A 22,040-nucleotide genomic window follows, 5' to 3' on the forward strand; every position below is an offset into this window, starting at 1 on the left:
CTCCTCATAGCTTCATGGTGTTTGTTTCTTGGACAGGGATGTAAGAATAAAAAGGCAAAAATGTGCACATTGTAAAAATGTTTATTCAAGTCAGATTCACATTAACATGTCTTGTCTTGTGGGACATTTCACAATAGACATTCACCCAGAAAACATTTACAATTTTGCCCATAAAAAAATAAAATAAAAAATATTAAAATATATGAAACAATATTTATTCTTGAATCAAAAGATTGAAAGTGGAAACATTAACAATGTTTAAAAAAAAGGGTTAAAAATAACAACATTTTTCAAACTGTTTGAGAACATTCTACTATTCTGAATGAAACCACAAAGTGAAATGTTCAATATCCTGACCTCTCACATTCTGCTCATCCTTCAACGCACATTGTCTAATGATCCTTAGAAAGTGATCTGGTCTTCCTTGTATGAAACGCCTTATTTATGGGATGTATAGATGAGAGAGTGTGACATTCCTGTGGGGATTACTAAAGCAGCAAGCACGTGTTGTGGGATTATCCAGGCGGCCACCCGTGGTCTTCAGCAGACATTTAGGTATCATCAAAATAATAAAAGACAGCAGGAAGGTCCACAAGTCAAAGGTAGAATGGTCAGACAAAGACCCTGAATAGGTCTCATAGGTTCATTACTGTCAGTGTGAAGACACACTGTGATGACCTCAGGACCTAAAGCTGGTAGCAGAGGTAAAGGAAGAGGTGAGGAGGTGAAGACGGAGAAACAACACAACCCTATTAACCCTCTAAAAAAACACCCCTCAGGTAGTTTGGGCCAAACAACATCCACAGGATAAAAGGGCAGATGGGAATCGAGGAACAAGGGGGGGGAGGTCAAAATGCTAGCTTGAAAAGTGGAAATTAGAGAGATGGTGTGTAGTTTATTTTCATAATGAAAAGAGGGAGGAAAACGTCAGCAAGACATGATGAATAAGCAGCAACGGAGCAGCTTCGGTTCGTTGTTGGTGACACCCTGTTTTCTGGGTGTAACCTGCTGTCCCTCAGTAGTTGTTACTCTTGCTCTGGTCTCACACAGAGACAGGGTTGAGGACCTTGGCAGCCGAATTCGAGCTCAGGGCGAAGTCAAACTCTTGAGAAATAGCTTCCATACTCCTCGTCCAGATTAGTTAGCAGCACTAGCAGTTCCCTAGGAAGCACTGGAGGGCGTTAAGTGCCCGTTATCACACGATCGCTTACGCATCTGGGCGCATCATCTCATCATCAGCTCCGAATGGAGCGTGCGGCTTGGAGCGTTTGGAAACGGCGTCATTAATTGTTACGCATTTTGATTTAGCGAAAAACGTAGAGAGACAAGCAGCAACTCTCTCATGAGAGCTGTGGCAGGTAATTGTCCCAGTTAAAGCAAACCAGATGGCAGTGACATGCTCGGGCTTTCTGAGAATTGCTTTCTCAATCTGAGACAAAATCTGGCATCAAATCTGGGGACACCTCCAGGACACTGCGTTGCCTGGTTGTCATTGTTTTGATTGTATCAAGGTGAAGGTTGACTAGTCGAAAACAGTTGCTTGCCACATAGCTGGAGAGGGATCATGAGAAAAAATCTAAGAGTATTAGCGCTTGAATCATATTCATGATGAGTCCCTGATGTCATCTTTATTGAGCCGGAGGGTGGAGACAAGACAGGGAGAGAGAGAGGCAGAGGCAGCAGGGAAAGGCGTAGAGAGAGGGAAGAAGTTAGTTGTGCATGCTTTGCAATATTAAAACTAACATTACATTTCCAATGTAACATTTAATCCCTCAAAATGGAGATGTACGTTGGGTTAGTTAGTTCAATATGTCGATACAAGCCGAGGCTGAACAATATTACCATGTATTCTGCCCGAGAAGCAACAAATGAAATCTGATAGAACACGAAGGAGAGGGTGTAAATGAGAGAGTTCCTGTTTTCACTTTGGTTTATTTGCCAGCCAACACCCAAATGTAAGTGGTGGCAGGATGTTACCAAGTTTTTATATTCAAACAAATGCCGACGATATGATCAACTTACCAAACAGATTGACTGACAACATGATAACAACTAACAGTTGTCCCAAAGCAACGTCAAGGTTACTGCTGTGTTTAAAAACACTGAAGCATTTTCTGAATAAAGAAAATGTGTAAATGTAGCTTTTCTTGCCATACAAGATGTTAGTCTGAGTCCATGCGTAGTCCTAAAAGGCAGCAGTCAAGGAATCGTTCCGTTGCAGTGCGCCAGTATGAGAAAACGTGCAGCTGTTGAATGTGGAAAGACCTCACAACACTGTATGTATGAGCCGGATGTTCGGGAGACACCTCTGAAAACCCAAACATTAACAGCAGCTGATTAACATCTCAAACGTTGTCAGACCCACCAGTGAGTCCGTCTTTCTAAAGCCGTGTTATTAAACAGCCATAGAAATGTATGCTAAAGGCTACTCAGGACACCAAGAGGAAATCAGAAGGTTTTAGGAAGTTAGATAGAACAGATTTCTTGTTGTTTTTTTTGCAAAAGACAGTCTGTGAGGCCTTTTTAATTAGGAAGTGACCACAACTATTCATACTAAAACTCCCTAATGAGTAAAGCCATCAATATTATAAAGGTGTACGATGAAGAAAAGCAGATGATGATGCAGAAATGTGCAGGGGCCCAGAGCTGACACTGTTGGATGCTGGGAAGTGTGCATGTGTGGGTTTTTCTGTAACACCAATGATGACGACGAAATGGTGATTCAACCTCCTTTAAGTGGAATGAATGGGGTATAAACAGTCAGTAGGCCACCCCACATCAGTTACTGTGGTGGTTTTTCAGACATTTCTCCGTTTCAGAGTGCAGAAAATGAAAAAAAAATTGGGAAAACGAGAGAAATGTTTCACAGGGCCATAAAACAAAGCGTGTAATGATTTCCTTGCACTCTGGTTTTTGGGGCCACATGGAACAGTTTCACTTAACTGGAAAAAAGAGAGATATTGTGTGTCATGTTGACACTATCTTTATATGAGTTACTTAAAAATCTGCATCATGTAATCTTTTTTTTGCATCTAACCTCATATATGTTTTGTACTGATACTGCTTTTGAACAAAGGCTTAACAGAACAGCAGTGAACTAAACATGGAGGTAAGTATTGGTGAGAACAACCATGACACCACATATGATAATATGTATGTGGTTATAATATATTGGTTGCACTGGTTGTCTGACTAACCTGCGGCTTCATTCCTGCTCAGGAGGTTCTGGGTTTGGGGTTGTGAGCCGACGCTTCCGAATCGGCTCTTCATCTTCCTCATCAGAAAAGGTCCGGTCCACAGAGATGCCATGGCACACCAGATTATGATCTGCATGTATATATAGAGGACATGTACACACACAAACATAGAACTGGTCAGAAAAAACCCCACCTCTGATGATGTGGGTCTTTACCAGGTGTGATTTGTGGCACATTCATGGCAGTGTTGGGGCCTCAGATAACCTCTGTTAACCCTGGACACCTCCACACCTAAAGTCCTGAGACCTTTATCGGGAACAGAGATCTGGCATTCCACACATGCCCGGTCATACAATCGTTCATATGCGGACAGACACACAAACACACCTGTTTGCCCTTTAACAGTGCTGCTAGCCCATTCAAATTCAAAGATTGACAGATTGAGCACTTTTGTGAGATAAAAGGAAGTATTTAGAGGACTTGATCGGCCGTCTGATTAGGAGAAAGCACTTGTAATGGTGATGGTGGAACTACTGTCGATAATCACAGTAAAAATGAACGAACAGCAAATCAAGCGTGACGTTACGGTCCATCTGGTTGTTAAAAAAAAAAGCCCCTTTCATCATTTTTATCCATTTCTTTCTTTCCTCTCACACACTCATTTCTTTAGTCACGCTGCCTCCCTCCTCTCCTTAAATTCCCCTTCTCCCATCTCTATCTCCTCTATCTTCAGTCACCCACTGTGAGTGATATGCTTCCTATGTCGACGCTATCAGATGCCAAACTGGAGGGAACAGGTCAAAGAGAGAGTTTCTTTTGTCCCCAATTCGGCCCCGTCATTACTCTCTCTTATCAGGCCTCGGCAATATGAAAAACCACCTCGAGGCACGAGGGTGAACTGGGGAAAGAACGTCAAAGGGGAATTGTGTGGCCCACTGTGTCTGTAAAGCTTGGGTAGATTTCTGAATGCAAATAAAACATTAATTGGCTGTTGCGTGCACAGTTTCTGATATGGGTCAAACACAAATTCACCAAAGTCTACTCAATCTACTTATTTGTATGGATACTTAATCTGTTAAGATGGCTTATCCTGCATGTCCACACATCATCATGAAGGTGGCTGTGATTTGATTGGTTGCTGGAGTTACCAGACTAAGGCTGCACAATATAAATAAGAAGGAATAACATTGCATTAGGAAATCCATTAGCATATTGCAACAATCATTTACATGAATTATGGCGGGCTTCCACCAAGGCCAAGTGATTGCCAGGAGAGAAACGCCCAGAGACAGATTTGTTGGACAGCTGAATGAGTGTAAATAATACTTGGAAACATGTTAAAAAGCTCAGAATTTAAAGAGAATACGGGGGTAAAATCATCAACGAATGAAGATGAGGGACGAGTACACAAGCAAGCATTGTAAAAGCTTTCTGGACTGCAAACAGCGACGTGTAGCAGCCAAGACCCAAACTGCGCAATCTACGATCTCCATCCATCTTCACTGAAGCGGAGGTTGTGTGCGCACGTGTGTGTGTGTGTGAGGGAAAGTAAATAAGAAGCCAAGAAACAGAATCTGCTGAAAACATCGACATATTTTGCAATTGCATTAGCCTCTTGGGTGGAGGTGGCGTAGAGGTGGCGTGGAGGTGACGTGGAGGAGACGTGGAGGGGCTTCACTTTGGCTCTCAACACAAACAGCCATTGAGAGAGCGATCAGTGGGTTATCCCAGCAGATTGCAACTTGTAGTACAGGGGGGGGATGACTCAGCAGTTGTGACATCACGCCTGCTCTGCGTGATGCAGGAAGGGGAAGACCACCTCACAGGCGGCCGCGTTGAAGCAATCACAGCAGACTTCTCTGGGTGGGTTTATGACTCACTGACAAGCGTTTTCCAGAACCCGGTTTCCCGGGGGGAATATTCTCTGCTTGTGTGTGCTTTTAAGTTTACGTTTTAAATCCCCTGCTTACATGATCAATTACATTCAACAGTCAGGTTTATGGGACAGTAAAATCAGTTCAAGGAAAGCTAAAACTCAAGAGTTTCACTTAGGAGTCTGCATCAATTCTGAGTCACATCGTGACCTATGACATAACGAGGAGTACCGGGAACGGGCGAACGGGCTCCACCAAAACATGGCGGATGTTCGCTATGATAAAGTGAATATTGGAGCAGAATGTGTGGATGATGTGTCATTGTATCAGTGAACCTATGAGAAAGTCCCCAATGAGGACTCATGGGTCTAAAATGACTTTCTGAAACATCCTGAAGTGCATTTAGCTGATGTGGCCCCGTCTTCTACCCTCTCTAACCGATACATGTGTTTCCTGCTAGCGTTGCATTTATGCTTCAATACGCAGCACTAGAATCATAATCCTGCCACCTAAACCCAAATGATACTTCAGCTCAAACTGCAACCAAACTCGCACACATACATGCGTGTTCACTCAAATACACCGCTAACTGACTAATACTCATCATGTTACAATTAGCATTGGTTCGGCTCTGCCTTAACTCTAGAGAAAAGCCTTTGTTGTCACATTCTGAGTAATTACAGTACATACCGGACTGGTTATTATCATTGATATTGCAACATTTCTTGATGCAGAATTCTTTTTTTTTTTTTTAACTATTATTTGTTTGTAATACCTAATTATTCATTCTAACTTGGCAGATGGTTAATAACATTAGCATTGGAGCAGTTTTCTCTCTAAAAAGTAAAAACAAAGCTGTACTTTTAACACTTTACACATGCACACACACACAACTTCACACACACTCACACACACACCTGTGATGAGCATAGTTGGTTCCTGAGATGGATGGATGCTCTGAACTGTCTCCTCTCTTCCCTCCTCACGGCCGTCTTGACCGTGAGTTGTGGCATCGTCACTAAAGGAAATAACAGAAGTTCGAGAGAAGAATAAGAAAATATATTATGTTGAGTTTGAGAAAGAGTTTGGAAAAACAAAGAAGAAAAATTGAGTGAAGCTTCAATATTGTCATCCCAGTTTATTATGCTGGCCAAACGTTTGGGTCATTTTCTTTTAATATTTTATAGTTGTGTCCACGAGGAACGATGGCAAAGCCAGACAAGCCGTGATTATGAGTAAAATCTTCCATCCATGCACTGTAGCCTGCAATGATGGAAGATATGACACAGGCTTATAAAAAAAGAAATTAGCCATCGTCTGTGTTCTGCTAAAGCCAAAAGGTGTGGCAAACACATACGCAGATCTGACAGCAGTCCTGACCTGCTTGGAAGCAAAACTTGCAAGTGTGCAAGTAAAGCAATGACCTAAATATGTTCATTTACCCTTTTCAAACGATAGTCTCGCTGCTAAACAGTAAACGAGCTAAACTGGCTGCCACACTATAAAGTGATCTCGTTAAACATTTAACAAGTGGTGTGTACTTACAAGAAAACGTACAACTATTAGTCCATCGACAGAGAATGAAAAGGCACCTTTTTGCTGTAGGTGCATTGGAGCATTGAATATTACTGGTCAGACAGAACAAGACATCTGATCACATCCCTTTCGGGAGGCAACCTCAGGTTAACCTCTCCCCAAATAAGCCGTAGCATTACAGCCGTGTATGTAGCAGTGCTTTATTTATGGGTGAACAAATGCTGCAATTCAGCTCAAAACCCTTAAGGAGACAAACGCTGAGTTCCTGTGTCTTGCTTGTCAGCCAGTTGATAATAAAAGTGAAGGTTTAGCCCCGAAGTTAGAGTGGGGATGAAGAGAGGAACCGGCGATACAATTTATTTCAAAGGCGGTTCTGTTCCAAAGCAAAAATAAACACCTTGAACCCTTCTCACAAACCACGTGGGAAGGTGGCGAGGCACACTTCATCCTGCTGTGTCTGCGGCAGGCCGGTGAGGTCTTTGAGCCTCAGTACGCCGCGGAGCGTGACGAAGCAGAGGTGTTTGACCTTGGAATGAGCATCAGCGGCACACCCTGCTTATTGGCGAGGGGATACACCCCCATGTGAGGTCCAAGTGCTCTTTGCTGACGTCCAGAACGAGGAGAAAATACAGGCAAGGGCAGGGCCACCAACACACATTTCTAGTGAGTCATGAGTGATGATTAAGAGGGATTCCTTCTGTATCAGTCCATATATTGTTGTATTAATATACCTTACAAGGTCACACCTGGTAACCAGCATCTGATCAGACCCAGAGGATGTCCTAATGACCACATTATTTATAAACCGATAAACCCTGTGTATAAACAAATATCTGAGAGACAAATATTATAAAGTAGCAAAGCTAGCCAGTTATCCCGGAGCATTACTGAATCAGTGGAAGTCACGAAAAATCAGTCTGCTGACCTTTGTCTCCCTTCCTGCTGGCGGACGGCATCCTGCAGGCCTCTGATCTTGGCCTTCTTCTCATTCAGCACCATCACAAAGCGTGAGTACAGCTCCCCCTCCAACATCTCCTTATCCTCAACCTGCTGCTCCAGCCTGGTGAGAAAAACACACCGATGTATGTTCAAACATGCAAACATAGAGGAGGGTTCTTGTTGGCTTGTCTTCTGAGAGTAATTTATCCACCTTTTGCAGACATAAGTCACGCACATCGTCTGTGCTCCATTCATTGGCCAAGAAATCAATGAGCAGATAAACAATTACACAAAATAAAAATGCCAAAAAAATATCGGAATTAAAAGAGTGAATCATTTGAAGTCAGTTCCCAGAAAACACAAGCCCAGTTTGCAACACTGGGTGGAAACCTTAATGCTCTCAAATGGGCGACGGGTTGATGATGTCATACTTGGTGATTGCTGCAGCTGGCAGTGCGACTTGAAAAGCAAAGAGAGTTAGCATGCAAACAAGACAACCAACAAACAAATTCCAGTGCTTTCGGGAAATTTTCCATTCGAACTTGACATTTGCTCTCCATCACATATTCTTTCATAAACACACATGTAAATCCATCAGGACACAACGTGGGGCTGCTTTCCTCCTCCTTACTCTCTGACTATTCTGTGGTGCTCCTGTTTCAGCCTACGGTTCTCCTCCAACAGCCTGCAGTTTTTGGACTCCAAATCCGTACTGCGCTTTAGGGACTGGCCAATCATTTCCCGGTTCAGCTCGAGAGGGTCTGGAGCTGGCTGGAGGTCCACAGAACCCAAGTGCACCTGTTGAACGGGGAGAAAGAAAGAAGAGGGAGAGAATTAGAGCAAGATCAAATAATAATTTCAGGCACGCCAGCATTTATATCCACGGCAATAAACCTCAGGCCTAATTATTCATGAACTGTAGTCAGATCAGCAATATGGGAGGACCTCGGTATCGACCGTCTTCCTCTGCACAGTTGAGATAGTTCATGGCACATTGTTAGAATACAATTGGATGCCTCCCATTGGGCACGACCAACTGGGAGGAAATGACAGGATAGACTTAAGTCTACGGCTGCATTGCATATCGCACACTTTTTTTCATGCAGTATGCATACAACTGGGACGTACTACTTTGACCCTCTTGTTCATATATCTGTCCACTTCTGTCAAAGCGCTGTCATCCGTCTGTGCTCTCTCTGGATGTGACTTATCTTTTTTAGATTGTGGGTCAGAATAGCCAAAAAGCATGCTGGATTTCATACTGTATGTATATCAAACAGAATCAATGTGCTCCAATACGTGTTGTGGCGTATTCAATATTTTTCATGCATATGAAATAGTATGGTAGTATAGGTATGAGAGCACTCTCTACATCTCCCAGCAGCCCCGCGAGTACCAGGGGATCCTCTGGGAGAACCTGTGGGTAGTTACTTTTTAAGATGTTTCTGTCTGTCTGGGAGAAATACAGGATGAGTTCATTGGTCACCAGTAAACTATGCAAGTGAGCACACAGTCTCGTCTGTTGCTTCTCATCTGTGACTGTTTGGAATCACAGACAGTCTTCGGATGTAATAAAACATTCCTCATTGGGTTTGCATTTTGGCAAAAAATGAAAGTTGCAGAGCAAGGCAGAGATATTACATCAGATAGGGTTAGGGTTAGGTGTGAAAAGTACAGACATTCTATACTCAAGCAGAAATACAGATACTTCTGTTCAAAATGTTAAAAAAAAGTAGTGATTCAACTTCTTTACTCAAGTGAAAGTGAAAAAGTACAGACTCTGAAATGTACTTAAAGTATCAAGTAAAAAGTATCCCTATGAAGGAAATTATCTACTGGCTGTTTTTTTTGCAAGGCTAACTGAATCTCGTGTCATTAATAATAAAGAAATATAGGGAGAAAAAGTGAGAAGTGAATAAATACTCAAGTAAAGTACAGATACCAGAAAATTCTATAGTAACAGTACTTTTTTACTTCCCACCTCTGACCGGAGCGCTGCAATTTTTAAACAGGCAATATAGAACTAAATCTACCAGCAAACAGCTATAATTAAACACAAAATACCCTGATGCCCCGAAACACTGTTCAAACCTGGATTGTGCACATCAAAGTCGTCACACCAATTGTATCTTCTTGTTTGCCCGTTGCCTTGGAGACACACACGCACATGCACACACACGCACATTCATGATGCACTGGGAAACCAGAAGGTGACATGGTGCTAAATCTTCACTGGGCTGTGTCGAGGTCACAGACCCACTGTAATAAAGTCACATCTTCAAAAGCTCTCATAAAATACTTGTCATTTTTGTCCCGGGCCGATGCTGTCCTGGCAGGTCACACAGCTGTTTCCTCTCCACTGCTGAACCTGAACATGTTGCGTGGACGTTCGCCTCACTGCCAGATTCACTACCTTAGCCTTTTCTTCGGCAGTCTCTTTCTGTCAATGTCAAATGTTCTTCTCTCTCTTGTGCTAGTTCTTCCTCCTCCCTCTCAGTTTGTCTCAAACAATACAAACATCTTTGCAATGCTTTGTACACCAAATACTCTACGACTAATGAATGAAACCTATACAAAATATTATCTCCATAACTATGTATCTTCTGCCAAATCATTTTGGACAGCAGTTCAAATCCTGATAACTTATAACCACCCACTGTTCTTTCTTCAAAAGCCAGCCGATCAGATTTTTCACCCATCCAATGAAATGTCCAAAAAAATCTATCAGACGGATTGGCATCATCCGTGCTGACATCCACAGTTCCGAGACCATGTATCCTAATGACGAATGTTCACGTTACTTTTCTTAAAGTTCCACAATCAGGTCGAAAGTTAAATTTGCCATTTATAACCAAATATGACTCCAATCAGCTTCAGCTATACTCTGTTTAGTGCTCAATAGTGAATGCTAGTTAACACACTAAACTAAAGGCTGAATTATGCTTCCGCGTCGACACAACGCAAGGGGGCTTGCGGACCCCTTACGTCCTTGCGGACCCCCCTTACGTCAACGCAAGGGCCTGACATGTACCTCCCAAAAATCCTAGACGCGCGTCGAGGCGACGCAACACCAACGCAACACCAACGCAGCGGCTTTGGCTGTGATTGGTCCGCTAACTACATCCGCTGGAGACCGCTATCCGGTTTCCACTCATAAACACCGCCATTTAAACTTTTAAAAGGCTACTTTTATTGTTTTCACCTCGTTTTATTATTTGCACCTTCTCGCTTTTGCACAAAGAAATAAAACACCAAGTTCTGAAAAATTGTGGACGTTTAAAGCCGGAAAGTAAACAAATAGGCTATAACGAAGCTAACGACGATATACGCCAAGAGTCTCGGTCGGTCGGTCAGTCTTTACAAAAACCATAGCGCCCTTTACCGGTGTGGCTTTGAATTGCATTTCGACACGTAAACCCAACGCAGAACCATCACGGTCTCCAAGCAACTGCGTGGCCGTTGCGTTGCCGTTGCGTTATCACTACGCGGAAGCATAATCAGGCCTTAAGACGGTGAACATGGTAATCATCTTTCGCGCTTCGTGCTGCGATGGATATATGAGCAAGAAGGTCAAAGTTCAAGATGCAATGCTGTATGTCTGCATGTGTACTGCATGCAACAGTAGGTACTTTGTAAGAGCAGCTGCAGTACTAAAAGTCAAAAGAAAATGTGATTTGGAAGGCAGCCTTAGTCTTGTTTAAATGTCGGCTTCTTCTGGTGTTCTTTGAGGGGCTTGAACATCACCAACCTTCATTACACACAATGAGCACAGGAGCTTGTGTGCTTCCTCCCAGGCTGGATGCACATCAGATAAGTCAACAAAACAGCGAAAAAATTAAATTGCTAGCATTCAAAAACTTGACTCCATTCACATAATTCCACAATACAATCAATCATGGGGAGGAGACCACCCAGGATCTAAGGAGGATGCGCTTCCAAAGAACTCATAAAAATCAAGAAGAACATCAGGATGTCACCGTGATACAGTGCAGGCTCCTCTCGGGGGTTTAAAGGAAACGTGTGTGACACTGAGCTTTGGAAGGCATCGGCAAGTCAACTTCGGTGTTTGAGCAAGATGTTCCACCATTAATAAGAAGGTAGAGACTGGAGTAGGCGAGGCCCAGGAAGAACGGCTATAAGTTTGAATAGTGTTTCAAAGATGTAGCAACCTGCACAGTAGGCTACACATAACTATCTATATGCAAAATGTCGCGATGACATCGAAAGCTTTGATCTTACCCCAAACCTCCCACCTTCTTCTTAAACCTCTCCTCACTTTTACTACCGGTGTCTAAATCCCTGCTGTGCTTCCAGAGGAAAGTCATTCGGCAATAAATCATCCACGTGAGAAAGGATGATGTGAAGACTTTGGACTCTGACATGATGAGTACACTAATATTTGCACACTTTAAAGAAGGTTGCCCTACATTTACTGTACACTGGACACGTCTCACTCACTCACATTATAATGTCAAACTTTGTCATCAACGTTTTACCCACTGACATTGTTCAAGACCATAATCTTCCAGACCAGCGTGTTCACATGTTATTACAGATCCAGAGATCTAAACTGCTGCTAAAACGTGCTGGATTAACACTGGAAATGACATCCCAGCTGCTGTTTACTTCTTCTGCTTCTTCTTTTAGATACCAAAGACTGTGTTTTACTGTCTTTACTCTGAGGGTTTCTGAGAAGCCCTACCGCAGTAAACATGTGAATTCCACTTTCATGTAAAGTTTACCTTGAGCTTACTGTGCAGCATGCAAAGAGGAAGGAAACGCATAACAAAATATAAATCTGGAAATGTAGGCATGCAGCATGCGTTCCCTTTTCAGTGATAGATAGTAATGAATGCTTTTTATTGATTTAAGCTCCTTGTTGAAAGACTATTTATTTTCTTGAGCTTCTGTTTCTCTCTTGAGACACAGAGATAAAGTTAAAGGTCACACTGTTGCCAGCCTCGGCCAAGGTGTGGGAGGTCAGACTGTTTGTCTGTGATGCACAACCCACCGCCACATTTTTCTACTGTGTTACTAAAACAACAATGAAATAAAGAAATTGTTGTTGTTTAAGGCAGACAGAAAAGGAAAAGGTTTAAAAGGAGATGAGATGCTTCTAATACTGACATAAATTCAAACCCTGAAAATCTATTTTTGGGGGATGAGACATAGTTAACATCATCTTCAAAAGAGGAAAAAAAAGGACTTGTGAATGTAAAATGTGTCAGGACTCAGGGTGAGTTTATACGACATCACAACACAGTCCGGTGTGTGTGTGTGTGTGTGGTCTAACTGTTTGTTTGCGTGTGTGTCTCCACACAGCTAGCCGGACCATAAGGTCAAACCCGTGGAGGAGATGGGATGTAGGTGTGGAGAACAAAGCCAAAAGAACACAGTACCAGTGAAAAAGATACCATAACACACTGTGGGCACAGAGGAGAGACACAAAGCCCTTTTTATCACTCTGTCCAACACATCGCCATAAAAGAGACCACACTCAACATTTATTCCCATGGATCAGAGGACAATAACGCCTAATCAATAATAAAACAGTGAGTTAACATCACTGGAATTCAAAGATTAAAGATGTCTGGCATATTAATTCATCTCATTAGCTGACAAAACATCCATGTTCATAATATTATTGTTATTTCATGTGTAGGCAAGAATCTAGGGAAGATGTCTCCTATTTTTCTCCTCCAAAATAAAGATTGTGTCCAAGGGAACAGGGAAGTGAGTGGGTGAGCGCTGTGTGCATGGTGACAAAGAGACAGTGTTCGAGGCTGGGCATTGGCTGCTCAGTAGAAGTGTGGGCATGGAGCGGAGACCAGCTTGTCCCGCCAGCTCCCTTGTCCGCCGTGAAGAGGCGTGAGGCCAGATAAAGAGCAGGAAGTGAGGGGCGACGGACCTCAGTCCGTCCCCGATAACATCAATGTTCCCATCAAGTATGCTAGGGCACGGCAACAGCACAGATAGTGGGGGATAATGGTTAAAATAGTTAATTTTGACTGGATTTTTAAAGCACAGCAGGAAGACATTATTAAGATTCACTGTCAACCAGAGAGGCAAGCTACAAATCAGCGAAAAATACTGTGATGTGGAATTGCCGGTGGCCACAGCAGGAGAGATGCGTTGGTGGATCAGAATACAAATCTGGCATCTAGTTCGACCACGATTTTGCACACACTTAAAGCAGAACAAAACCCAGAGCTGCAAAAGCCAAACATGTAACTGGGGATAATTGCAGAGATTTCATTTCATCTTTTTCTGAAACCACAATAAAAGCATTTTGGCAGTTTCGTGGGACTGAAAATGTGCATCACCACCGATGGGTATAGTGTGCATTTGTTCAAAGCAGCCACTGTTAAAATGAAATAATGTGAGCAGTCTTCACATGTAGGCAGGTGGTGCTCTTTGACATAAGTGTACAGATGATACAGTAAAAAGCCAATTCATTAATTAGCTCATTGAAAGAACATAAAAAAACGATTTGAAGAGATAATGTTGGGGTGGATGTTTTTTTTACTATTTTATGGAATTTTATAAAGAAAACAATTAAAAAAGTAATCAACAATGTAAATAATGGCTGCAGCTCTGCATGCATAAGATAACTGCTTCAATACAGCAATTAGTAGCTTCACAATTCCTTTAGAATCAAAGGCTGAACATCACGACTGGGAATACTTGTTTTGTAAAACAAAAAGGAAACCCTGACAAAGTAATCTTCCCTAATTGTTTTTTAACCTATTAATATGGTAAATTTAATGCACAGTGAATTAGACATTCACATTTAGAACTGCTAGAAGTTTGCTTTTAGATACATGATTTGATGCTGTTTAAGGACACAAACACAGCTGCCACACATGATCATCATCAAGTACAGGCTGTGAATGTAGAACCATACTCAGCACGTGAGTATTCACATTGTACCATTTCACACAGAATTTGAGATAATTCAATCAGAATAAGAAAACATGGACTACTGGCGTCAGGCTCCACAGCTGGAATCCCCAGAGAAACATAACACAAGTTCTATTTGACAAATATAAAACAGCGAAAATCAGTGTCATATGCTTCCATGCAGACTCCTCCAGAAATCTGCGGCTTCGATTACCACAACTGTCATGAACTAAAGGAAAGAAAATGTCTAAATCTCCCTGAAGTAAGAACTTTGTAGCTCACTTTTTCATGAAAAAAAAATCTGCTTGTCACAATACTAGAGAGCAAAAAAAGAGGCAACACAGATCTAATAGCGGATTGATTGGAATAATGCTTAATGTGCGTCACGCTAAAAAACGTAAGTGCCACTGTTGCATAGTGTAATCAGTGTATGTCAGTGACTAGAACATGGCCAACATGAAAAACACAAAACTGAACTTCATAAGTTGTTTGTAAGGTAGTCCTCAACAGACTTACAGAATCTTTTAATTCCACTTAAATGCTGCAAAATAATGTGAAGTTGACAAGAACATTTATTTTTCCAACCATGATGGACTGATGGGTACTTAAAGAGACATTTAGGAGGAGATGGTGTCTGGCGAAGCCATGTAAAACACCTGCTTAGTAGCAGTTTAACACCAAACATCCATATTACTTTCATCATTACAACTTCTAGGGTCACATTCATAAAATATAAATGTCAGGTTAAGTTCACCACCTGTTTTGTCCCGAGCCGCCTTTCTTCTATTCCCGAAGGAAACTTGCCTCATCTTTGGTCGATTCTGCACCCTGAAATTATCTGGCTGGGAATATATGTTCCACTTTTTAACCTCTGACATGTTAAAAAAAAAAAAAAGGCGGGGGTGCAATGAAGAGCAAGAAAAGAGAAGAAGAAGAAGAAGAATTAAAGAAGCAGGTGTGAGACAAGAGTGGGAGTAAAGTTGCACTTAATGCAAACTGTCCCAGGGATTATTGTGTCTACCGCACACAGTGATGATTACTGTCAGCAACAATGTGAGCATGGATTGTGTTTTCAAACAACACACTTGGGGCTGGACAGATTTGGGCCACTGTCAATCATTTTGTGTGGTCTCGTTGCTCTTTTTGGCAGCGTTCCACTGCGTAAGAGAAAAAGAGGAAGAAAAAGCTGCCACCTCAACAAATGAGATGTCATCAAAAGCAGTGGCATTCATTTGGGAATATACCATTTATAAATATAAAATAAAATGTTATTTGCTAGTCTGCAGTAATACTGGAAAACTTTCAGTGATTTGATGGAGTGCACTGAGGCACAAAGAGTTAATTATGTGAGTGCAATTATGTTTATTATGCTAATTGTATATATATATATGCCTTGAACTAATGTTACTACTGATTGTATCCCTGCTACACCCATATTAGTAAAAAGTCAATGATTGCACATTTTTTGCATACAATTAAACTGAGCTACATTTTTCGATCTTTCATTGATTCTGCAAGAGAAAACGTCCATAGACAACAAACAAATAGCGTTTTTTTTCTATTCTTGATATCATAATTTGTCTATTAAAATATGAGACAAGTATACATACAGTAATGTCAAAAGCCGATAGCCTGGCCGCCTCATCTAAAACCAACAGTATGTCTATACATGTCCAGACACAGATGCATGCACACTTGTATACACAACCCGCAGTCATAGACACAAAGAAAGCCAGGGGGAGTAGGAGAAAGAAAATAAAAGGCTCTAATCAACTGTTGTTTAACATTGTTAGATGGGGACGGCCCTGTTCATAAATCAGGGTTTTATGGGCTCTACAGGGCTCCTAACCCCCGGCCTTCTCCCTCTGGTCTCCTCTACCTGCAGCGGTTCCAGGACCCCAAGTGACCTTCTCCCCAGAGGCAACAGCCTCCTCTTACTGTTAGGAAGAATTACACCAAAGTCCACTGAAAGCACCGTGACCTACACTCCATCAAACCTGCCACTCACTCTGAACTATGTTAAGAATTGGGTGAGATACATGTGTCGGACAGCGACTGCAACATAAATTAAAAAACGCGCTTTTATTTGGGGAACTGATTGTTTACATTAACGTAAACTAGCTCCACCTTACCATTTAACAAACCTTCAATCAGCAAACCTCCCCCCCCCCCCAAACGTTTATGAGCTGTGGGCGTTAGACAACTGCCTTATATTGTTGGTATTGGATGAATGATTCCTATCTCTGGCTTTTCAGTCCCCCAAAGGCAACCGAGCCATTCTAATTCTTCTTTAATGTGGGGACACTATAAACCTTATCTCTTTTTTTTACAGCCGTCTGTAAAGAATAAGACTTCCTTTCTATTTTGTTGTATGTCGTTAGATGCTTTTATCCTCAGGGAACAGTGACAAGGGGGAAGAGCATGATGTAGAACTCAAGAGTGAACTACAGCTAGATCTACACAATTTAAGAAATAAAAACGCTCTACAGTTGAACTTCAACAACAAATTCTTCAACTAATTTCTACTCACAGTAGGTGTTCAGACCTCCAGTCCAACCTCATGTCGACAAGAGAGGTAAACAGTAGATGCTCCTTTTGTAGGTAAGGTAAGGTAATAACTGCTGCAATATGGTGGCTATACTATATATAGCTCGTATCTAACAATGAAATAGAATTCAGAAAGGTGGGTTTGAAAAATAAACATAACTTTGAAGGTTCATCCGAGGCCAAACATGCATCACAGCAACATACATATATTTGATCCTTGGTCCCAACGGTCCCAAGGTGAACGGTAGAGACGTGGCATTCACGTTACAAAGCAGTCTACCAGAAATGTGCACTTCTGTTCAACCCTTCCTTTATTTTCCAGGAGCGCTCTTCATTGTTATTACCGTCGTGCCAAGGCAGCAATCCCACTGAAATAAATGAGGGGTGCTGCGTTTTTAATGCAGCGCTGTTGTCTGCATGAACAATGTACATGCTTGTGTCGCTGTTTAAAGTTTGTTTTTTACCTTGAAAAGGCTGATCTTCCCTTTAAGTAAAATACATTGTATTAATAATTGTAATTAAAATCATTTTTTTATTTTTACATGTGTTAAAATGTACTTTGACTTCAACAGAACAGAAAATATATGAATTCAAAATAATTTAATCAGCTAAATTCATTGAGCAGCTCACTACTTTTTTTCCTCACTGTGACGTCACATCAGCTTTTCAGTGACGCGTTTAAGTTTAAAAGGCTCTCATATCAATTTGTTCAAGAATTGTTGTCAGAACAGATTAAATGTAGCATAGGACACGTGTTTAAAGCATTCGGATTTTTAAATGGGTTGAAACTTGTCAAATTAAATAAAAATCTACCCAAAGCTTTTGCTCACCGAGATGTCGTTACAGATCTTGTGATATGAGAGATGACAGTGATCTGGCGTGATGTGGAAGGAATACACCTCCTTGTCACCTCCTCTGCTTCCTCCTTCACTTCCTGTTAGCGCTTGAAGAAGGTCATCAACATATCTTTCCCGTGTGGCTCCCATATCGTCGGCTTCCCTTGTCACCTCATCTTCTGAAACTGGACACAAAAAAGGCATTTTTCTCATTTTTGCATAATTTTAAAGTCGTACAGTTGAAAGAAGGGCAAAGAGGTGATGGCAGACTGCGGAGCAAAACTATAAACATTCATTATGGAGCAATGCATGGATGCATGTGAAAGCGGATTTAAAAGGAAAGCATGCAGAGAAACCAAGGGGAATGTCATCAGCTGCTGAACAGCTGCTCACAAGGGGCCGAGGGTCCCAATTAACACATCAAACACAGAAACACTGACGGCCCAGAAGCCTGCACATAGCTGTCACAACCCCATCTCTGCCTGTCAACTCTGCAGATGGACAGCAATAGAAAACTAGGGAGCAGTTATGTTCCAGGTGTCCTTCCAGAGAAAAAACACACTCTTGTGCATATGTAAGCACACAAACACACACACACTGAACACCGACCTGCACATACAAAGACAAGCCTTGTAGAGTTTAATCTACTTTCTACACCTGGAAGCTGCAGCACAGGAGAGAAGAGGGTGATGATGAAGCAAGGTCACTGCTGCTCCTCTGGACCAACAGTTACAATATTGTGAGAGAGGATCAGCCAGGTGGCTACACAGTTTGGACCGTCTCATGAATGGTAAACCTGGTAACAACCCAGTCTAGGTAATGGTCAAAAGAGTTAAGTCTTTGTAAGACACATAAGCTGAAAATTGCAGGTTCAATCACAACAAACATGGGGGACTGTTCCATTATTTAAGTGTTTATGCAAGTGTTTACCTTCTCCGATCCATGCCGAGTTGCCATCAGTGAGAGCTAATGTGAACCCAGCCCCGAGGTCTAAGGCCCAGTCCACTCGCAGGAAGTAAGGGCTGCCTGGATCAGTAGCTACAGAAATCTGCCGGACTGTACCACTCATGACCTGCAGGAAAAAAAAATCAGATGGGAATTAAGAAACTCTTAACAAGCTATTACTGTTCATTTTTTCCAGCAACGGGCCCACTGCACTGTGTTCAGGGTACTCTGTAAGTCTACAGCTAGTATTTGCTCCTGGGACTTCCCTCGAAGTCGTTGTTGTAAGGTTGTGTTAATCTTCCAGTTGCGTCAATGAGCCTCATTGTTTTACTTCTTGGATTTAGTAATAAATGTCCCCGTGTGCCCCTTTAATGGGGGTCTCTCTGAGTCAGTGGAACCACACAGAGATTTTGGCAGGTTATTGTGTGTGCTCCCTGACCACTAGCAACGTAATTACACGCTGTTAAAGATAAACAGAAGAAAACTGCCAGAAAGACAGTTTTTGACTGATTTTAGTCAGTGTGTACGTTTATCCAGCGATCTATAGTAAGTCCACATATAAGTCTGAATATTCCAGATTCACACCGCCGAACAACATCTCATCTGTCTGGATAAGAAAGGATAGAGTTTAATTATGCTTTAAATAAAAATGTACCGTGATTCTGCTGACTAGTGGACTTTCTCACCTCAAACTTTTTTAGATCATGGTGGAGGCAAATCACATTATCCGAGGAGCTCCAATCATCTATTGCTACAGCTACAACACATCTCAAGCTTACTTAATACTGTGAAATCAGTGATCATTTGCCAATACAACACTGCTGAGAAAGCTAGTTTTGTAATGTCACTGTGCCCTCAGGCCAACTGATCCACTGCTGCAGTTAAAGTCTCCTCCCAGAGGCAGCCGATGTTCAACAGATCAGTTACAAACGACGCTGATCTAACGATTACAATATGATCCTTCATGAGATTCTTCCTTACATGTCCTTTTGGTTTACCAGCTACACATCTTTTTTTTTTTTTCTTGTTCTTCTCAAAAGGCTTGAGAAACTTTTACTTGATTACGGATGTCCAGGCCAGAACATGTGATTACTGCTTCCACTTGAAGTGAGAGGTGAGTGGGGCATCTTCCCTGCTTAACTACAGGGCAAAGTGTGCGGAGATGCAGAGAAAAGAACAGCTAAATTGGCAGTTAGCCAAGGTGGACATGTCTGAAAAAATGAAAATGAGCACCTTCGGACACCGTGCTATAAGTTAGGATGTGACAGCGTTTTTTTTTTTTTTCTGTATTCTTCCTTTGCATCGCCAACCGTGTATGGTGATAGAGCAGGTGGTCAAGGTCATTCAAAATGAGACATGCAGAATTCTGACAGACACCAGTGCACCCCCATGTGCACATGCACAAAGAACCTTGCCGCAGATTGAAGTTGACCCTTTGTGCTTTGAGAAGGGGTGTGGCTGGGCGAAAGGGGACGAACGAGATGAGGGAGCTGAAGGGTTCAACTTTAACCTCATAAAGTGGGCCTACTCATTAGTTACTGTAACATCTGTTGTGCAGGGACGATGACCCTGTGGTAATGACAGAAGGACACTCCTATTAAATAAACAGGGGTGTCTGTCAGGAATATGTAGCTGCGTAAAACCTTCAGTCAATTCCTGACATCTCACCGCTGCACCATCGGCAGACACAATCACTGGAACGCTTAAATCATCAACCAAAGGTCCGACCACTTTGACACAGAGCCTTTATCTTCTTCTCTTACTCCCTCTGTAATTTCTTTGCTAAACCTTTTCATTGTCACTTCTTCAACATTGCCGCATATGAAAACTGCGAGCCATAACTGTGCAGGAAGTAGTAGGCAAATGGGTCACAGAGAGGCCTCTAATTATGCATCTTGTGTCTTAAATGAGCAGTTCATGCAGAGTAGAAAAAGCCAAGGCAGTTAACTGTCTCTTTTAATGGGCCAGGACAATTAAGCCAGTCCTCTCACTGTCCTTTCACTCGACTCGACTGTTCTTGCTGCTACGTGTGGTGATGAGTCAGGATCATACTTTGTCTCATGCTGTAAAACAAGAATTTTGTCAGATTTTGTTAAAAAAAAAAACGCTAACTACTGCTAGCTGTGGTGTCACTTAAAAAAGCTGGGTGAAATATTATACAAAAACAGTTTCTGAACAACGATCATTCTAAAGTTCTGCAAGCAACAGAATCCTTACTCACAGAAAATGTATGCTGGATAGTCTCGTACATTAACTCAACTCAATTGAAATGAGGCTGTTGGAACATGCTCATCCCTCACTCTCAGAATAACTAGTCTCTTTATACACTATGTTAATATCCACTATCTTGTGGTAAAATATGCAAAAACATTATTTATATGATGCATAGTTAACAGTCTGACAGGTTTCTTCTTACATGAAGAGCTCTCCAGGAGTGTCTGTGAAGGAAGGGTTTAGGGGGATTTATGAAAGTTTCAATGCAATCAAGATGCTGCCGTGGCTTGATGGAGGGAGGCGACTTCACTGTAATACTCTGACCACTAAGTCTAACATTTACAAAAAAAGAGGGTAGGATCTATTAGGCTATGGACCTATAAATACTAGTTAAATGTCTCTATAGCGCTAATAATAATAATTATTATTATTATTACTACCGGTATTATTTTGTATTATTATTTGTATAGCACTTATCTAAACAATAACTAGAGCCAGTTGCTAAATACAAATGTCCATGTCAAGTTTCCACTATACTATCCAAGCACTCATTTTTTCAACTTCATGATACAAAAGTTCACTTCCTTCTCCCATAATACCTGCGACTGTAGGCTATTCTTACTCATAGCTTAAATACATCAATAAAATATGACATTATAACAACTTTCTGCTTCTGCAAGTGCTGTCTAATAAACGTATTTACTATCTGTATCACCAATGCACCGTGGTGGAGCAAAGTATGGTGATATCGGTCACCTTACTGGCAAGGCGCCGAGTTGCTGCAGCGATTTTCTCTAACAAACGGATTAAATTCACTATAATGCTGACGTGGGTACAACACTTAACTTACACATTTCCTCAAAACACTTACGGTATCTTATGGGCTAACTACTGCGAAGTCGAAACGACGGCATTTTTATAAGGAACTGAAATCATTGCTGCTCTCTCCCTCTTGACAGTTTGAGAAGGAAAACTTCAACCTTCAATTCCTGTGTTCTCAGCCAATCAGCAGACGAGGTTTTGACACGCAGTGCGTGATGACGTCGGATAAA

At 41.8% G+C, this 22,040-nt stretch overlaps 1 protein-coding gene across 3 annotated transcripts; it reads right to left on the reverse strand.

The window, feature by feature from the left end:
- Positions 1-63: 63 nt before the first annotated feature.
- LOC311022814 (DNA repair protein XRCC4-like) lies at positions 64-21,982 on the reverse strand. Of its 3 annotated transcripts, none has more exons than XM_084024379.1 (8): positions 21,860-21,982; positions 18,760-18,901; positions 17,824-18,014; positions 8,178-8,344; positions 7,533-7,667; positions 5,989-6,089; positions 3,198-3,327; positions 64-2,308 (listed from the first exon to the last, which is right to left on the reverse strand). In XM_084024379.1, the coding sequence occupies exons 2-7, from the start codon at positions 18,896-18,898 to the stop codon at positions 3,206-3,208; spliced, it is 855 nt and encodes a 284-aa protein (XP_083880505.1). In that variant the 5' UTR covers positions 18,899-18,901; positions 21,860-21,982; the 3' UTR covers positions 64-2,308; positions 3,198-3,205. The 3 variants fall into 3 exon arrangements, with proteins under 3 accessions (XP_083880505.1, XP_083880506.1, XP_083880504.1); XM_084024380.1 differs by having other exon boundaries at positions 64-2,730; XM_084024378.1 differs by having other exon boundaries at positions 64-3,327.
- Positions 21,983-22,040: the final 58 nt, after the last annotated feature.

This window comes from Eutrigla gurnardus, assembly GCF_963514095.1.
Source record: "Eutrigla gurnardus genome assembly, chromosome: 13".
Classification (NCBI taxonomy): Eukaryota; Metazoa; Chordata; class Actinopteri; order Perciformes; family Triglidae; genus Eutrigla; species Eutrigla gurnardus.

Bases quoted from the DNA above. Each gene is read 5' to 3' on its own strand.
- LOC311022814 (XM_084024379.1), bottom strand. From the start codon at position 18,898: ATGAGTGGTACAGTCCGGCAGATTTCTGTAGCTACTGATCCAGGCAGC. The intron at 18,015-18,759 runs GTAAACACTTGC...TTTTGTGTCCAG, and splicing joins CTCGGCATGGATCGGAGAAG to TTTCAGAAGATGAGGTGACA. The intron at 6,090-7,532 runs GTCAGCAGACTG...TATTTCCTTTAG, and splicing joins CAGCAGGAAGGGAGACAAAG to TGACGATGCCACAACTCACG.